General features: G+C 38.6%; 1 protein-coding gene across 1 annotated transcript in view; it reads left to right on the forward strand.

The window, feature by feature from the left end:
* Gabra3 (gamma-aminobutyric acid type A receptor alpha3 subunit) overlaps positions 1-9,069 on the forward strand; it is a 158,665-nt gene extending 149,596 nt beyond the window's left edge. Inside the window, exon 9 of the mRNA XM_028787990.1 lies at positions 8,731-9,069. Coding sequence (XP_028643823.1) covers positions 8,731-9,069 — 339 coding nt within the window. The remainder of the gene's footprint in view (positions 1-8,730) is intronic.
* The last annotated feature ends 11,983 nt before the right edge of the window (positions 9,070-21,052 follow it).

Raw genomic sequence — 21,052 nt, forward strand, 5'->3', positions numbered from 1 at the left:
ACCAGAGGGCACAGAGACAGTATCCAAATTAATAAAATCAGAACTGAAAAGGGAGACATAACAACAGAAACTGAAGAAATTCAAAAAATCATCAGATCCTATACAAAGGCCTATACTCAACAAAACTGGAAAATCTGAATGATGAACAATTTTCTAGACAGATACCAGGTATCAAAGTTAAACCAGGAGCAGATAAACCATCTAAATAGTCCCATAACCCCTCAGGAAATAGCAGCAGTCATTAAAAGTCTCCCCACTAAAAAAAGCCAAGGACCAGATGGTTTTAGTGTTGAATTCTATCAGACCTTCAAGGAACACCTAATACCAATTCTCTTCAAACTATTCCACAAAGTAGAAACAGAAGGAACACTACTCAATTCGTTCTATGAAGCTACAATTACACTCATACCCAAACCCCACAAGGACCCGACAAAGAAAGAGAACTTCAGACCAATCTCCCTTATGAACATCGATGCAAAAATACTCAATAAAATTCTAGCAAACCGAATCCAAGAACACATCAAAACAATCATCCAATATGATCAAGTAGGTTTTATCCCAGGAATGCAGGGATGGTTCAATATTTGGAAATCCATCAATGTAGTCCACTATATAAACAAACCCAAAGAAAAAAACCACATGATCATATCCCTAGATCCTGAGAAAGTATTTGACAAAATTCAACATCCGTTCATGATAAAAGTCTTGGAAAAATCTGGAATTCAAGGCCCCTACCTAAACATAGTAAAAGCAATTTACAGCAAACCAGTAGCCAACATCAAACTAAATGGATAGAAACTTGAAGCAATCCCACTAAGATCAGGGACTAGACAAGGCTGCCCACTCTCCCCCTACCTATTCAATATAGTACTGGAAGTCCTAGCCAGAGCAATTAGACAACAAAAAGAAGTCAAAGGGATACAAATAGGAAAGGAAGAAGTCAAAATATCACTATTTGCAGACGATATGATAGTATACTTAAGTGATCCCCAAACTTCTACCAGAGAACTCCGAAACCTGATAAACAACTTCAGCAAAGTGGCTGGTTATAAAATCAACTCAAACAAATCATTATCCTTCCTCTACATGAAAGATAAACAGACTGAAAAAGAAATTAGGGAAATGACACCCTTCACAATAGTTGCAAATAATATAAAATACCTTGGTGTGAATCTAACCAAGCAAGTGAAAGACCTGTATGACAAAAACTTCAAGTTTCTGAAGAAAGAAATCAAAGAAGATCTCAGAAGATGGAAAGATCTCCCATGCTCATGGATTGGCAGGATTAATATAATAAAAATGGCCATCTTTCCAAAAGCAATCTACCGACTCAATGCAATCCCCATTAAAATCCCAACTCAATTCTTCACAGAGTTAGAAAAGGAAATTCTCAAATTCATATGGAATAACAAAAAACCCAGGATAGCAAAAACTATTCTCAACAATAAAAGAACTTCGGGAGGAATCACCATCCCTGACCTCAAGCTGTACTACAGAGAAATAGTGATAAAAACTACCTGGTATTGGTACAGAGACAGGCAGGAAGATCAATGGAATGGAATTGAAGACCCAGAAATGAACCCACACTCCTATGGTCACTTGATCTTTGATAAAGGAGCTAAAACTGTCCAGTGGAAAAAGGACAGCATTTTCAACAAATGGTGCTGGTTCAACTGGAAGACAACATGTAGAAGAATGAAAATTAATCCATTCTTATCCCCTTGTACAAAGCTCAAGTCTATGTGGATAAAGGACCCCCACATAAAACCAGATACACTGAAACTAATAGAAGAGAAGGTGGGGAAGAGCCTCGAATACTTGGGCACAGGGGAAATTTCCTGAACAGAACACCAATGGTATATGGTCTAAGATCAAGAATTGACAAATGGGACTTCATAAAATTGCAAAGTTACTGTAAGGCAAAGGACACTGTCAATAGGATAAAACGACAACCAACAAATTGGGAAAAGATCTTTACCAATCCTTCATCTGATAGAGGGCTAATATCCAATATATACAAAGAACTCAAGAAATTAGACTCCAGACAACCAAATAACCCTATTAAAAAATGGGGTATAGATCTTAACAAAGAATTTTCAAGGGAAGAAACCTGAATGGCCGAGAAGCACCTAAAGAAATGTTCAGCATCCTTAGTCATCAGGGAAATGCAAATCAAAACAACCCTGAGATTCCATCTCACACCAGTCAGAATGGCTAAGATTAAAAACTCAGGTGATAATAGATGTTGGCGAGGGTGTGGAGAAAGAGGAACACTCCTCCATTGTTGGTGGGACTGCAAGATGGTGCAACCACTTTGGAAATCAGTCTGGTGGTTCCTCAGAAAATTGGACATAGCATTACCTGAGGATCCAGCTATACCACTCCTAGGCATATACCCAGAAGATGCTCTAACATATAACAAGGACATATGCTCAACTATGTTTATAGCAGCCTTATTTATAATAGCCAGGAGCTGGAAAGAACCCAGATGTCCTTCAACTGAGGAATGGATTCAAAGAATGTGGTATATTTATACAATGGAGTATTACTCAGCTATTAAAAACAATGAATTCGAGTGGTTCCTAGGTAAACGGATGGAACTAGAAATTATCATCCTGAGTGAAGTAAGCCAATCACAAAAGAACACACATGGTATTCACTCACTGATTATTGGATGTTAGCCCAGAACCTTGAAATGCCCAAGATGCAACTCACAGGCCACATGAAGCTCATAAAGAAGGAAGACCAAGTGGGGGTGATTTGGTCCTTCTTAGAAGGAGCAACAAAATACTCAAGGGAGCAAATATGGAGACAAAGTGAGGGACAGAAACTGAAGGAGGGGCCGTCTGAAGACCATTCCACCTGAGTATCCATCCCATATGCAGTCACCAAAGTTAGATGCTGATGTGGAAGTCAGGAAGTGCATGCTGATAAGAGCCTGATATGGATGTCTCCTCAGAGGTCTGCAAGAGTCTAACATATTCAGAGGCAGATGCTCACACATAGCCATTGAACTGATAATGGGGTTCTCAATGGAGGAGTTAGAGTGAAGACTGAAGGAGGTGAAAGGATTTGTGGCACCATGAGGAAAGCAACAATACCAACCAACCACAGCTCCCAGGGTCTAAACCACCAGTCTGGGAGCATTTAGGGAGGGATTCAGGGCTTCAGCTGAATATGTAAGAGTGGAGGGCCCTGCTGGGCATGGATGGAAGAAGAGATCCTTGGCCTCATGAAGGCTGGACGCCCCAGGGGGTGGGAATTTTGAGGGTGGGAAGTCGGGAGTGGGGGTGTAGGTAGGGGTTACATCCACAGAGAAGAAGGAAGAGGGGTGAGGGGATAGGGGTTCCTGGTTGGGTGGGGGATGGGGTAAGGGGACAACATATGAAATGTAAATAAAACATCCAATAAAAAAATTTAAAAAACAAGAAATACAAGGTAGAAGATTCAAATACTTAATGGTTGTTAGGGAGTGATTAATTTTTGAATTAAAAATCAGAAAGACTTATGAAGTTTGAAAGGACAGATTAAAATTAAGAGACTAAGAACAAATATTAATTCAATTCTATGAATTAGTTCTAGCACATGAAAGCATAACAAAAATTTAGTTATGATATAAGAATTCTTTCGTATGTGCACCTGTGCCACTCTCTTTTTCTGGGATGGAATCTTGCTGTGTTGCCCAGGCTGACATTCACCTAGTTGTCCTATTACCTAAATCTCCAAAGTAGGTGGCATTTCTGGCATGTATCATTACACTTAGTTTTGCAATCTCCATTTAACCTTTTCCTTCACTACTCTCAATCCTTAGTTGAATCTTCTATTAACCTAGAACAAGTCATTCCTCTTCCAAACACAAAATGCTTTTTGATTACTATTCTCCCAGGAAATTTGGTTGTTTGAATATTTGAGCAGTTGTTTTCTCTTATTTGGGTCTTAGATCGCCTCCTTAAAGATAATTTTTCTAACTAGCATTAACAATCCTACTCTGCACTGACCTTTCTTGTGTATCTCCATTCTAGTTCTCATTGCCTGGTATCAGTGTATATATTTGTTTGATTATACTGCCATTACATATCCAGTGAAATGTGACCTTGAGGACAGAGATCATGATTTACTCTTTACTGTTATATCCCTAACATACACAAGATAACTTGCTGCATAATAGACAATTTAGAAATATTTAGTAATTCAGTAGCATATGAAGTCTTTAAAATATAATGTCTCTATTTTTTCATCTAATATAGTTACAATCATTATGATTACAGCCACTTAGCAGCTATAGGCAGTTGTGAACTAACTGCTTATGTGAGTTCTTGAAACTGAACTTGGGTCTTCTGCAAGCATAGTTAGCTTTCTTAACCGACGAGCCATATCTTTAGCCTTCTATTTCTTTTACTGTCTTTCTAGGGAGAGTAGAAACCATCATACAATGTTTACCTCAATTTCTTGAGTTTCATTACTCTCCTCAAAATACTGGTAGTATCTGAATTTCTTCCACTCTTTCCTTCTAAGCAGTAATAATTTGAACCTGGATAATTCCCCATGTATGATTTAGATAAGTCCCATTGTTTCAAGAAGCTGGTCTTCCATTTGCATTTTCCTCTCCCTTCTGTAGGCTTAACTAGTCCCTATAAATTGATCCTGTCTTCCTCTAACATTCTTTACCTCATTTGTTAAGACAGACTCTCTCACTGAACTTAGATGTCACCAATTCAACTAGACTGTCTAGCCAGCAAGCCCCAGGGACTCTCCAGTCTTCCCAGAACTAGGATTTTAGTTGTCTTCATGTACTGCCATACCCAGTTTTTACATGGCTATTGGTGGTGTTAACTTAGGTCTCCCTGAACTATTTCCTCATCCTCAAATTGTCTCTTTTTTGTAATTAATCTTTATCTCTGAGTTCTCTCCCTGAGGTTTTTCAGGGCAAGGTCTTTGATTCATTATATATTTTTCATATATGAACATATTATGTAAAGTAACTACCATAAACAATATAGTATGGATAGTTAAAATTAGATATAGGCAGAATTAGATAGAGCAATATGGTTCATTGTATTACTTAAATGAATGCAGATATGTATCTTAGTTCCCAATTCCAGGTTAGAGCTCAGCACTGCAGGGGATAACACTGTAAGAGGACAAAAACTTGAACTGCCAGTCACATCCACAGTCAAGAACAGAGAGAAATGAATGCCTACTGATCAGTTCATTTTCTGTGCTGTAGTACAATTTAAGGCCCAAGCTAGAGAATGAAATTGCCCACTTTTATAGTGGGCATTCCCATATCAATTAACACAATCAAGATCCTATCTCCAACAGGTTGCCCATGGAGTAACCTGATCTAGAAAACCTCTCACTAAGAATGTCTCCCCAAATGATTCCAGATTTTGCCAAGTTGACAATTAAAACTACTATCACATATAGATAGATGTATAAAATTTAAATTGTGATAAAAAGTTTGTTCTTATTTTTATTACTTAAATTTTGTTTTTGACAATTTCGTATGTATGCAATTCATCTGATTGCTGTCACCATTACTCTCTCTTATCTCCTTCCCAACACTGTATTTTTTAAACAATGAAAAGTACAATTCAATAATGTTAAGCACACTCACAGTTAATCTCCAGAATACTTTTTAATCTCACAAAATTTATCAGTCTCCACTCATGAAAGGACAACTTCTCTGCATCCTGCTCTGACAAGGCAGGTAAAAAATGTAATCGTGATTAGAATATATCATGCTGGAAATGGTGAGAGAAACTAAAAGGTAAGTTTACTTTACTATTTAAATAATCTATGATTAAATCAACTGTTGCATCTCTTTACCTATAGAATATAAAGTGGCTGAGAAAACAAAGGACATGTTTATTGCCATAAGTGATTGTTTCAAAGACCTAGCCATAAGCAGCTTATAAGATGACTAAATGTAAAAGCTTTTAGCAAAGTCAGGATAATGTTTTCTTCCCCTTCTGTTTTTCCTGCTTTGGTGGTTGTTTTTTGTCTAATCACGGAAAAAAAGAATTTACCAAGCAAGCTAATAAGCAGGAGGACAAGTTAAGCACTATTTTATTTAATAGAAAAAGCATTTAGCAGCGGGTCTCTATTCACACAATGACTTTGTTAATTATAAATGAGCCTCATGTAGTATTTAAAGCATTTATAAGGTTCTTAGAAGGCTTTGAGCTCTGTGCCCCTTCTGCTTATAACAACGCGACTATAATCCTCCAACAGGAAGAAAAGTATTGCTTTTGAAATGTCCTATTAGTCAGACTTTTTTATTTACTTAAATGAACACCCCCTTATCTTGCACACTCTCCCTCCCTTTACTTCCCAACACTCCCTGCCCCTGACTGAAAACACTGATGCTAAAACATAGGCAGGCAGAGTGTACCATACAAGCCCTTTAAAGAACTAGTCTTTTCTATCTGTGCCTTCAATTCCTGTAACTATTTTTGCCCATGCTAACTGTCATTCAGCCACAGCAAACTCCTTGCCACCCAACAGTGTTCTGGGCCTCTGCATGGCCTTTGCTGCAGTATAGTCTGATGATTCCTGCTCAACATTTAATATATAGACAGGAAACTTCATAGCCTTTCTTGAGCTGCCTTTTCCACACCTGCATGCACATTGATAGCACTTTACTCAAAACAGTTAGGATTCAAGTTACACATTATGACAGTCCTGTGTTCATAGGCTCTCTTCAACAATAGACTGTTATGAGCAGTTAGAAAAAAGAGATTAGAGTACAAATTCCAACCTTTCTACTTAACCCTAAATATCTAGCATACTTTTTGACCCTGTTGATATTCAATAAATATTTTAAAATGATTATTTTATTTGGATCAGGAAAGTGAATAGTACTGTGGTCTAGCAGCAGAAAGATAAAAGAGATAAGAATTCTGAAGAAAGTAATAAAAGAGATGCAGGAAAACTGGCAACAAAAGAACAGGAAAGTTAGGAAGGAAATCAGGGGAGAACTGCTAGAATAAAGAAGTTAACTCTATGTTTTCATAAATGGCATAAAAGAAACTGGGGTATCTGAAGAAGAGCTGGAGGGAAGACATGGCGAGAGTTTCTAGGTTCTGAATTAGGCCACTGCCTTGGGCTGCAATTAGGAGCTAGCTCACCACCTTGCTACATAGCATCTCTATTCTAGTCCAGACATAAACATTAATCATTGTCTCCTTTGTTTTGCAAGATGGCAGCTCCAGTGCACAGGACCACATAAACATGAGCGTGTGTGTGTGTGTGTGTGTGTGTGTGTGTGTGTGTGTGTGTGAGAGAGAGAGAGAGAGAGAGAGAGAGACAGAGACAGAGACAGAGACAGAGATAGAGAGATAGACAGAGACAGACAGAGACAAAGACAGAGAGACAGAGAATACTTCTTACTATGTTTTAGAGTTTATGCTGAAAAAAAAAAACCCTTTCTCTCTGGGGAGGCTGTGGTTCCCATAAGCAGCCTGGCAAGAGTGGAAAGCCTTTGTATACCCCCTACTTTGATAAGCACCTTTATAGTGCATGAGAACAGCATGCTGTTGTGGTGATGCATGTAAACACTCCATATAATTTATTATGATCTTTAAGACAGAAGGACTTTACAGATTCACCAAGCTCTCTTCTTCACAGGAGACACACAGGACACACAGGAGGTGTGTCCCTTGATGGTCGCAGCACTCCATATAATTTATTATGATCTTTAAGACAGAAGGACTTTACAGATTCACCAAGCTCTCTTCTTCACAGGAGACACACAGGACACACAGGACACACAGGAGGTGTGTCCCTTGATGGTCGCAGCCTTTTGAAGTTTTTTTCCTCGGGTAAACAAGAGTATCTTGTGCTATAAGAGAAAGCAGCACAGACTATCTATGGACAAAAGTCAGGAACTCAGATTGGTAGTATGAGCTTTGCCATTTAATCTGAAGCTGATTTACATATCGAGTGGGAATAATGTCACTTACCTCATAGGGTTACTATGAAGGATGAAATCACAGTCTATAAGACCTCACATTTCCTGCCAATTCCCATTGTCACTCTCTCCTGATCTCACCAGTCTGCCAGCTATTTTCATCTTCAGTTTACAAATGAAGAAAGTAAAGCTCACAAAGGAAATGTGATTTACCTAAATGCATATAACTAGAAAGCTAATCTTCTAGTTTTCTTTCTGCTGATGTAATAAAACACTCACCAAAAGCAGTGTAAGAGAGGATAGGGTTGATTTGGCTTACACTTTCAGGTCACAGTCCATTACTGAGGGAAACTGGCATAGGTACTCAAGCAGGAACTTGAAGCAGAAACTATGGAGAAATACTGCTTTCTGGCTGATCTGAAGGTCCATGCTTAGATAGCTTTCTCAGTATAGTCTAGAACCCCCTGCATAAAAATAGTGGTGTCCATAGTGATGTAGAACCATCTACATCAGTGAACAATCAAGAAAAGCCCCCACAGACAGGTTCAAAAGCCAACCTTGTCATAGACAATCCCTAAATTGAGACTCACTATGTCAAGGTGTCCGTTGGGACTGACTAAGATAGTGAAAAATGTGCATGCAGGTTTTCTGCTTTAAAAATATTATGCCTATACATAAACCTGACTACTTAGTAGGTTCTTTAATGCCCCTCATGGTTCTTCTTCCCTGTAGTCTCTGAGGGTACTTTGTGCTGTGAATTCATTATCTTTTGTTTGTTTTGTTCTCCCTCCCAACTTCCCCTCTTTTTCTGCCTCTAGAAGAAAACACCAGCAGCCCCAACAAAGAAAACAAGCACCACTTTCAACATCGTAGGAACCACCTATCCTATCAACCTGGCCAAGGATACTGAGTTTTCTACCATCTCCAAGGCTACTGCTGCTCCAAGTGCTTCTTCAACTCCAACAGTGATTGCTTCACCCAAGGCCACTTATGTGCAAGACAGTCCTGCTGAGACCAAGACCTACAACAGTGTCAGCAAGGTTGACAAAATTTCCCGCATCATTTTCCCTGTGCTCTTTGCCATATTCAATCTTGTCTATTGGGCCACATATGTGAACCGGGAATCAGCTATAAAGGGTATGATCCGCAAACAGTAGATAGTAGTGGCAGCACAGCAACTAGAGCACTGTATACCCCATGAAGCATACAAACCCCAAACCCCAGGTCTTCCCTCATGTGTTTCAGGATTCTTTTCAACCTTGTTCCAAGCTGAGTATAATCACTTTCTCAATCATATTTATGAACTTCAATGAAAATGTAAAACAGAAAATTGACTTGTCCCTTAAACATTGCTTGGATTGAGCCAAACACTTGCCATTTGTCCAGTTTCTCATCTTAGTATTCCAGTCTCCCCCAGCTGATAGCACTGCATGTGTTTATTTCACTTTCACTCTGCCCACTTCAGAAAGGACAGGAGATGCTACTTTTTCTAGTAGAAACCTTGGCTGTGTGAGGTCTAGGGTGTTGAGATCCAGGACCACTATTGACTGGGATTCATTGGATGATTCACTACAGAGTCAGGCTGAGCTATCTCATATGATATTACTTACCTAACACCTTCCATGCACCCATCAAGGCTTACTAGGCATATGAACTGGTAGAATGTAAAGACACCTATGGAAACATTTGAAGTAACCTATAAATAGTTTCTTGCCTTGGAGGTCAGTGGGGACAACTGAAGCTCACCTCTGTCAAACATAAGAGGGGGGGCGGGGAAAGGAAGAGGGAGAGGAAGAGAGAGAGGGAGAGGGAAATAGTTGGATCATTCCAACATTTAAAGCAGTGGGCTCTATTGTAGTTTTAGCCAGCCCCTCAGCAAAGTAGTGCCTGAATATATGTCTCCTGCTTACTTTGGATACATGGCTGCCTGCAAACTCTTCTGGGAAAAAAACTGAACAGATACTTTTGACTTAAATTAAAATGGAACATGTATATACAAAATGATCTAGATCAAATGCCTACACAAGAATTGTTCAAAGATGGTGAATATAAGAAAATCACCTTCATGCCAAGGCAATTAGTCAAATATTAGATGGAATATGATGATGGTAGTTAAAGGCTGAAATCTTCCTCAAAAGAAAGGGCCACAAACAGATTGTATACATATAGTGCCCTCTTTCAGGCCTGGTCACTTTGATCCCCATTATGTCAAGGACTTCTTACCTGATTTGGATGCCATTTGTAATGAGGGGTGAATTGAAGAGTCATAGAATTAGGTCTACTTATTTTTACATCAGTTAAATCACTAACTTTATTACCAATTTTATAATGAATTAGAGGCCATTTGATCTCATGTGTTCTTAAATGTGAACAAAAAGAACAGGGGCAATTTTTATAAGGTAGTCTCAGAAGTTTGGATAATTTCCCTGTACCTCTTACAAATGTCTTTAATAAAGAAATATTCCACACCAATTTCCAATGTGAAGGAATAGCTGAAAAGCCAGGGCCATTCTGTACTTAAAATTAGTACAACCATGGAGGGCCCTCTGGGTCATAGAGTCAGTTTGGACACTATAAAGGTCTTTAGAAAGGTGACAATATATTACCCAAGAATATCACTTCTAATAGTAATGACTCAAAGGAATGAGACTGTTTAGTACAACAGCCCCAGCCACTTTGGATCTGAATAGCTCAACTAGTCCAGCATATCCTGAAGGTCTAAGGTAAAGTCACAAGTAGTACCACAAGTAGATTCTCCCTGCCCACCCACTGAACAAACCTCCTAAGGGGTGTATCATTAGCTGCTGGTTGCCTTTTCATCCATCTTTCCCTTATTCTGTGCTTCCTTGCCATTGTTGGGATAATGCATGCCAGTCCCATTATTAAGACTGTTTCTGTAGGTAAACTTATGACTAGAAGAGTGTAGTCTTGTGAATGTGTGGGGATGGGGGGTGGGATAGGGGGCTGTTAATGATTGTCTTAAGAAATCTAGAATGGAAGCCTGATCTTTTCCTTTCTGTAGAAATTGTGTGTTTAAATGCTTTGGTGCAATGTTTAGCGGCTGTTTATTAAACTCTTTACGAATTGTACTTCTGTTGGAATATTTTCATTGGTTGCTATTAGTCTTACAGACAGTAAGTACTATATTCACTTTGACATCTACTCTGGTACCATCAACTTTCCACTTTATAACACCATTACAATATACTAGAAGAGGGTATTTCCAGGGAACAAGATTGGTTACAGCGATCCAAAATGGATCCTATGTAGAAACACAGCTTTGAATGTCTCAAGGACATCCTTAACCAACAGGAATGAGGAGGAAACATCTATATTGCTTCTCTGCTAAATTCACCAAATCCTAAGAAGTAGAGAACAGTATTTTCATTGCTGTTCTAGACACTTTCCCCTTTCCAGCGAGTACTGTTTCCTTTCAGCAGTAGTTCAGGTCAAGTGATTGAGAGAATCTGAGTGGTTAAACTATATGTTAGGCAATGCATGTCACCTTTATTTTTCATAGTGTTATGAGATATCTTAAAAGTAAAACTAATCTTAACAGATATACTTGAGAAATTTACCTGGCCTCTGGGAATAGGAAAAGAGCTCCTTAGGAGAGTGTAGCCTGTGTGTGTATATATGTGTGTGTGCGTCACACCCACACACACCCACACACATATATACACACACACACCACAATTGTTATTCTCCAAAATGAAAGAAAGACTTGGGCACTGATACTCATTCTAATTCTATGATCATGTAATAGATGGTACTGCTACACAAATCCCTTTGTCCAGGTCCATGCAATTCAATATCACCTCATATTGATATGGCAAAATTCCAGAAGCAGTTATGCTTATAAAATTACTCCATACAACATTACTCCATACAAGGAAACAAGTCTTGTTTCCTTAAGTACATCCTGAAATCACTTTACCTCAGAAAACTATGTGCTTAGTTTTAGAGGAAAATCACCATCTGTTGCCTCCAACACTTCTGGTTGCTGGGACCAGTAAATCTAGGTTTGAATATTTTATGGTACAAAATCCCTGTGTGTGTGTGTGTGTGTGTGTGTGTGTGTGTGTGTGTGTGTGTGTGTGTATTTGTAGAGGGGGATGAGAAAAAAGAACAGAAAAAAGGGGGAAGGAGATTAAAATGAAGAAAGAACTCAACACAAAAAGAAAAAAAGAGAGTGGGAGGATATCCCCAGATCATAGAGTATAACAAGATATAAGTACATACCCCTTAGCACATGGTAGGTGCACAATGTTTATTGAATGAAAAAATGCTAATTTATATCAGAACCATATGGAGGGGCTCTTACTGTAATGTTGGAAAAAGTAGGAGCTGTATCTATGATCAGTAGATATCAGAGGAATCAAACAAATATAATGTGCAGCCTTTTGAAGCAACCCTGAGAACATCCCAGTGCTAATAAACATGCAACGTTTTAAGCCACTTTAAATAGCTTTTTCCTAATTAAATCTTTGTTCCTGTGTGCTTTTAAACAGAGAGGTTTCATTAATAATCCATTAGTCCCTCTTTCTAAAGACCTATATGTTGGTAGAAAGACATGACTGAGTAGCAGACCTCTCTGAAACATCAGGCATATCTATCAACTCCTTCAGAGGCTGATCTTGGGAAGAAGGCACCCTAGACCTCAAAGTCCTTGCAAAAGGTCCAGTATTAAGTGGAAGTATTAGGAGGGTATAGGAAGATACAATCAGGGGAAATTCACTCAATAGGGCTCCAGAATTTCATCCAGAACATCAATTATGTGACTATATATTATAGTAAGGTTAAAGGTGTCTGCACTTGTTGATAAAATTGCTTTCTGCCTTATATTTTCCTTTAAATTGTAATGTTTAAAGTATAAAATATGATTTGCCACATTTGTGGCAAATGTGCGCAGTGAAATGATTATCATTGCCAAGCCTAAATTTAGGTGTGGGGCTTTATCTATGTTTGGGCTGTGGTTTTGTCTTAGTTTCTTTTGTGATGCAATGATTTAATGCTCTGACAAAAGCAACTTAAGGAAGGGCTTACTTTAGTTCTTGGTTCAATGTACACCATGGCAGGAGAGTCAAGGCAGCAAGAGCTTGAATCATTGCCCCAAATCAGGAATTAAAGCAATATATGCATGCACGCACACTGCTCACTTCACCTTCTCTATTTAAGTACTTGGAATCCCAGTCAGTGAATGATCCCGCTTACATTGTGCCAATCTTCCCATTTCAATTAAGATAATTCAGATAATCTTCCACAGCCATGCCCAGAGGTCATCTCCTAAGTGATTCTACATTCTATCACATTGACAATTAACATTAACCATCAGTGTTCTTCTTTTACTTTATACTTCACATATGAGTAAGATCACCATGCACTTGTCTTTCTATGAATGGCTTATTACAATTAAGATAATGACCTCCAGAGCCATCTTATGACAAATGGTAGGGATAACTTGGTGCTGATCTAGTTTCTTCTTTAGATTCGATAATTTGAATGGGTAAAGCATGTCCATGAAAGTGCCAAAGAGGTACCACTTCTCTTATCACAGGAGCAAGGCCTCTCTGGCCTAAGGCTAGCCCCTCCTTTGTTCCTTCTCTCTGCTCTCTTCTCAAAGACTTTTGTTATCTGCTTTCAGTGCAACTGCTCTCACTGAGTCCCCATTGCCCTCCTTCCTAAAACCTAAAGGCTTTTCCCACTTATCTTCCTTGACCTGTCAGCAGCACTTCATACTGTTCACAACTACTTTATCCTTGAAACTTACTCTGGGTCCACGACATACTACACTCTCCAGAGAACCACTTTTTTGTGAGTTTTTGGTTTGTTTTCTTTTAATCCGCTCAACTGTTCCTTTTTTTCTTTAGGATTGTGATCCCCTATCATGGTCTTGTTTCCTTCTTCACACTCTCCCTGAATGATCTGATGTCTCCTGATGGCTTAGGTTACCAACTCACACTTTATCTCTTTTTTAACAAACCACTCCTGAGTGAAAGTTCCTCTTGATCTTATCTGAAGAGCACACCAGGTATAGCTTGTCTCTCTTCCATGATTTTTGGAGCTACGGACTGGGTGATTCAAGAAAATGTGGAATAACTTTATTAACTGGAATATCTGAGACAGATCAATCTTTTTCTTGGAAATGCACTGGCCTTTATGCACTGAGATGTAGGCACATTAGTTGCCAACTTCCAGTTCTGTTCAGAAGGACAAAAGCTAGGTCCTAAACAAAGATCAAAGACATTCAGATGCCGGATGAAGGGGTCAGGATCTCAAGTCACCTCCCTAGCAAATGATTCAGATCCATGAAGAGCTAAGGACAAATTCACATAGGACTGCTCATCTTCACATTGTGTGACTTCACAGAGCATGGCATCTGGGATCTGAAAGGGAGTATCTCTAAGAAGGAGCCTCTGGGGTACAAATGTCTTAAAGGAAACTAGTAGAAGCTGACTTTTTACTGCCCTATATTAGGAAACAGAAGATCAAGGACCAGTGAAGCATGAAGAAAGAGGACACAAAAAAGCCAAGGCCAAGGATGATATAAGTGTATATGAAAACTACTATATTTCATGTTGATAACTGCCAAATGGATAACTTTAACCTAGGTCATTCAAATGAATTCTTTTTATATGTTCAGAAGAATCCCCATTACACACACACACACACACACACACACACACACACACACACACAGAGAGAGAGAGAGAGAGAGAGAGAGAGAGAGACAGAAAGACAGAGAGACAGAGACAGAGACAGAGAGAGAGAGATTCTTCCTTTCATCCATTGATTGTTCCTTTATCAAGTAATAGGTGAATTATTCACCTAGATCTCTATAGCAACAACAACAAGAACTAAAGGCAAAATTCTCCATATCTCTCTTGCATCTTAATACCTCACACATTGAAAGTCTTCTATTCAACCTCCAGCTTAAATCCCATATTGTTCCCTCTCCTTCCCACTTATATTATCTACACTTCCATCATGATGAGTCACCTTGGTTACTACAGGCATGCCTTTTAAAACTAAAATACTTATGTCACTTGCCCTTTGATGGCATCTTGCTCAGCATAGAATAAAGTCCAAAATGTATCCCTGACCGTAAAAGTCCTGTGTAGTACTCTTGCTTCCTTCTCAGCCTCCTTTTCCCAAAATTGCTGTTTCTCACTTACAATGTACCAGATATATGAACTGATTCAGGCACTTCATGCAAAGTGTTTCCTTGGTGCATAATATTCCTTCCTGTCCAGTTTCATCTGGTTGACTCTTGCCAATCCCATGGTTCTTGTTTTCTATAGTACATATATAACAATGCCATGTGCATTCACTCTGCTCTAACCTGATGTTCATTAGTTTTGTTCCAATGTCCCACCAGTTTAAGCACTGTAATGTGGAATTGTCCAAGTATACCCCAGACTATGACTGAAGCTATAATCAGAACTCAAATGAGGGGTTGTATATACAGCTTAGTAGTTAAAAAGAGATTGCTGCACAAGGATGAGGACCGAAATAAGTACATATCAAAGTTGGGCATTGAGGAACATATTTGTAACCATAGGAGGGAGAGGAGACAGATGGATCTTGGGGACTTGATGAACAGCCATTTTCTGGGTTCAGTAAATGACCTCATCTCAAAAACAAACAAACAAAAAACATAGAAACAAATAAAATGTGAAAAACAATAAAGGAAGATTCACAGATCTTGTTTCTGTCCTCTATACATATATACACAGGAGAGAACAACCATAGCACATGTCCACATGCATACAACACACACACATACACACACAAAGAAAAAAAACTAAACACAATAAATTGTGAGCTGACCATTAAATGATAATGCCAAATTCCTCAGGCAGGGAAGAACACTGACAATAGGATTCACAAAGGCCCAGATGTTTTAGAGACAAAAGTTAGTTAGGTAGCTGAATTAATTTGTCAAAACTGTCCAGGATCTGTTAGGATGACTGGCAAATATAGTGCCTCAGGACCTGAAAATTTTGTATGAAAAACAGGCTGTCATCTATCTAATGATGTTGCCACATGCCACAATGAGGCTGGCTTGAGATCCTAGAAAAGATGATAGTAGAACACATAAGGTACTTTGAGGTAAACAGTGATTGATGTCACTATTCCCAGTCAACTTCCTTCAGACCCAGCATCTTAGAGTTTCATACTCTGATCCTTTCATACTCTCTCCAGATTCACTATTACACACATTCTCTCACTCATAGTCCTTTTTTACATAAAGAAACTTCAAATTAAATGAGCAGGAAGTACGTGAAATGCATTAAACAGCACTGACATGGTTTCCTGAAGACTGCTTTTAATCATAGTCTCAAAATGACCCTTAAAGCTACACTAGTCTGAGACTCTGCAAGTTCCAGCAAATGAAGTACCATGTTAGGTCTTTAAGTTTATTCTACTTCCTAAAACACAGCTTCAGATCATTCTAGCCTCCTTTCTGCCTTTTGATGGAGGAGATTTGAAGAAGTTTAATGAATGTTGTTGAAAGTATAGAGCTGCTTTTCTGAAGGGAAACAGAGGAAGATTAGATCTGGGGGAACAAGAGAGGGGAACTTGCAGGAGTCAGGGTAGACAGAGTGGAGTAGAAGGAGGGAAAACTGCAATCTGGTTGTACAGATAAACAAATTAATTAGTTAATCAATTAATTTTAAAAAATATGGAGCTAATGGCATCCTGGTTAAAACAGCACCAGCCAATGAAACCAAGTCGCTATATGTTAATATCAGAAATATTTCCTATTGACACTGAAGGTGCCCAGTCTCTTTCACACCATATTCATGTAGCGCTTGTGTTCTGTAAGAAGTCATAACCAACTTTTCTACATTTACGTGGTGATAATAGGATGCTAACATTTCTAGGTTAAGATGAGTGAGAGATGGTGTTCAGTTGTTGTTTCAACTGGGAATTACCTATAGGCTCAAAGCTTTGGATCAAGATCACAGAACAATTCTCTTTAATAACCCACAGTTAGCTTGGTGAGAACCTTGGACAGATTATCATTCCCTTTTGTATGTATTAATATGTGACCACTGAAGAGGGTTTAAGTGTGTATGATGATGTATGTGTATGTATTCTTTGTTTCTATTTTGTATATGTGTGTGTGTACAATGTATATGTGTATGTGTATACCAGAACTGCACATGTGGAGGTCAGAAGACAAACTCAGATGTTTGAAGGTGAGAAACAAGACAGTGTCCCTCTTGTAGGTCACTGCTACATATGCCAGATAAGTTGAACCATGAGCTTAAAGATAGCTTCTCCTGTCTCTGCCTCCCATATCCCTACAGAGGTGATAGTATTATAGATGTCCACATTACTGCTTTCAGCTTTTACATGGATTCCAAGAATCTGAATTCAGGCCACTAAGTCACTGCACAGCAGCTGTTTTATCCAGATTTGTGATTTTGGCAGCTCATTTAACCTCTTTAATGCAAGTATAGTAAGAAGTTGTTTCTAATAATAATTAAAAGGGTTCAATGAGGTGTAAAACAGCAGATTATTGGAATTTTTAATTGCTACTCTATATGCAAGGAATAAATTGTCTAACCCCGACACTGTTCCTGACTAGGAATAGGTGCCCTCCATCTCTAGGTATCAAATATGTACCTGTACAATGAGGATCTTGAGCTACATGACCTTTAAGCACTGTATTGGGACTGATGGTGCAGACCTCTTGCCAAATTTATCAGAGCTGAAGTCAGTTGTATTTAAGCCCAAGGCAGTCTGGAATCTTTTTTATTGGTTATAAAAAGGAAATGTGAAGTATGCATTTAGGGCACAAACCAAAGCAAAGTAGACACTGGGAGGAGGGAAAGCCAATGCTTCTGAAATCCCAGAGTCCCACTGCCTAGCAGGGTAAACACTGACTGACATGCTTGTGTTTATCCCTTGAGCTGTAATCAGATCTGAGCAAAGTGTAAGGCATTATCACAATTCTCAGCACAATTATATACTTTACAATATGAGTTGGTAATTTATGGCTTTCTTTAGTTAAAAAAAAAAAAAAAGCTTAGTTGTTCCTGGGAACAAATCTCTGAGGAAAGAAAAGGCTACATTCAGAGGAGGGCTACCAGAATTAGAATCAATCATACAATATGTAGTAAACACCTAATGTATGGTAGATATTTGAGTCTCCTTCCCACTCTTCTATTAATCTATGCTCATCTATAGATACCAGTATAGTGCCCAGAGATAGCAAAATGCTAAAGAAATGGCTCTTGAGTGAACAGATGAATATATATTTTCCTAAAATCTTAACCCAGAATAAGTTGGGAAAGAATGAATTACAAATGAATATGGGATCCAGTAAAATAAAGTAATAGGCTTTAAGAGATAAGTATAATAACAAGTTGCACAGAGAGCTGTCATCTAACTGTTGCCTAATAGGAAACAGGTGCTATGCTAAGTACTTCTAATTGTCCATTGGAATGAGTACTGTCATCATCATCAGCAGCAGCAGCAGCAGTAGCAGCAGCAGCAGCACCACCACCACCTTCTTTATCATCATCATCATCATCACTATCATCATCACTATCATCATTATTACTCTACATAATATGAAACTGAGGCTTGAGGATGCCATGTGATCCCCATCAAGCTCCACAGATTGGACCATCCCATTTATCTAGCATTTGAGACTAAGTCAGGGTCATATTATATGTACCATGTTGGCCTCAAAAATCACTGCATAACCCAGGCTAGTCTCTATATCAATATCTTACTGCCTTAGCCTTCCAAATGATGAATATTGCTGACTATAAAGGTGGTGAGATGGAGTTAGGAGCCAGAGAGAGAATACAGGTAAACCTTAGAAGCTGAAAGGGATATGGAAACCGATTTTACATTGGTCCTTCAGAAGAGACTCAACCCAGTGAGACTCAATTTACACTTGTGACCTTCAGAACTGAAAGGTAATACATTCATATTTCAAAGAGTTACACATACAGTCATTTGTTAAAGTAGCCATGGGGAGCCAGTGTGCTTCCCTCACCTTTATTTTTGTTATTGGGAAATAACTGAAAATCCACTGCAGCTTCATCAGCATTGGCAAATGTTTAAAGGTCCTAAATTCTAGCCCTTTCATGCAAGTTAAGTTACAACTTCATGTAGCACAGCATATTATGTTCACAAATATCCATACATACACAGCCTTATGCATGATGCTAGGAATAAGTAGAAAACTGTAATATATGAGGAAGAAGGCTGAGTGAGGGGATGTGGCTGAGAGAGAGCTAGAGAGATATAATCATCGGTTTTGATCTTTTGCTGCTTTGGACAGACCTCTAAGCTTCCTCCATTATTAATTTTTCCCTTTTCCAACCCACCTCCTAGTGGGATTGGCAACTAAATGAATCTTGCTTGAAAGATATCATCAATGAGCTGTCTGGGAGAGGGAGGAATCCAGACAATGAAGGGTGAGCAAGCAGATTCAGCTGCATTGACAGTCCTGGTAGGGACCCCTTAGGGCAGCTTCTGAGCTCTGGATTCCAGCCAAGATGCTTACTTCTTCCCTAATCACTTAGGGTCTTGGATTCTTACCTTAAAAAGAATCAAGAAATAAGAAAAAAAATAAACTCTGGGGAACAGTATCTCCAGCACCTCCACAAGCCTCCCTGAAGTCTTGGTGCAGGGGCTGCTAAGTTGGCTAATAATCACATTTTATCATCCAAGACCATATTTTTACACTGAAGAAAATGATATCTGAAGAAAGACAGGACTAGTGTTTTGCTGTTCGTGGCTTCTGGAAAAGCTTTAGCCAGAAGCCAATGACTGTTTCATTTTATGACACCCACTTATTACTATTAGTCATATATGCACATTTTAGTACAAATTTTCTTTTATAAACATAAACTAATTTGATGCATAGAATGAGCTTTTAAATTGTCTCTCACAGAATGATTCAATCAGCAAATCAGACACAAAGCTGCTGCTTGCAAATGAAAACAGCATTTAGTCACCCATCTACTCATCAGCATTTCTATGCCCCTTTGCTTATACTTCAGACTAGTGGAAGTTTTACTTTGTTCTGAAGGTGCTTGAAGCCAGAAATAACAACATAACAGATGCAATTTTAAACCAAGGAAGAAGCATCCTCTGGGAGCTATGGAGAAACATGTTCATTTCATAGCAATGTCCCAGTCACTTGCTTCCTTTAAGACTCCCCACTGAACCAATCGTTCATGTGAATTTCATTTAGCTGTTAATCATTTGACAGGACAGTGGAAATTAAAATGGAAGAAGAAGTTTGGGAGCTGAGAGTACAGAAACAAAAGATCAAAGGAGATGACCCTTTATTCTATCTCCTCTTTCAAGGATACATAAATATATCCATTTTCTTCTAGTTGCAAAGCTTAAGAAAAAACTTGAGTTAAATTCCTCAAAATGTGCCTCACTGCCCAATGTGCTCCCATGTTTGCACTCTGTAACAGTCTGTGACAATCTGTAATAGTAGAAAGTAGTCATTCTTTAGTAATCATGTATAATAAGAAGCTAAGTAGTACTGAATAAATGAGGAGTCAAATGCACCTTCAAATGAGACTCCTTAGAGTAGAAAATGGTGGGTTGGCACATGATAGAGATTTAGGGTACTAAGTAAGGTCAAAGGTACCCAGACAGAGTTTAACATGGCATAGTAAAGAGTCTGGATTTTATCTGAATAACACCACTGAAAGACATTATATAGAATAGCATGGTCATGTGAGATTTAAGTCTCTTTGGTGTCAAAAGAACAGAATGGTATGGAAAAAGAACAATATCAGTGAGGTCACCCAGGATACTAGTAAAATCACTGAGATAACACTTCTCTAGACTGAGATACTGAAGAAAGGAAGTCCAGCATCTGTAAGACTCTAGCCAAGGATAAGCAGAAGAAGTATTTAGAAAATTCAATGAATGAATAGGACTTAGTATGTTTCCAAGTATGGAAGTATGAGGAAGGAAGAAAGGAACACAGATTGATAGATTTCTAGTTTGAAGTTTGAATAGATGACTTGCTATTTGTTAATTGTGGTTTTATGTTCAGAGAAATCTAATTAGAGATAGGAAGTTAGTTATTATAGATCCACAGTACAAAAAAATATGTAATTTAGGGTTGTATATCAAATAGTTATT

The sequence above is a fragment of the Grammomys surdaster genome, unplaced genomic scaffold (assembly GCF_004785775.1).
Source record: "Grammomys surdaster isolate TR1022 unplaced genomic scaffold, NIH_TR_1.0 125690, whole genome shotgun sequence".
Classification (NCBI taxonomy): Eukaryota; Metazoa; Chordata; class Mammalia; order Rodentia; family Muridae; genus Grammomys; species Grammomys surdaster.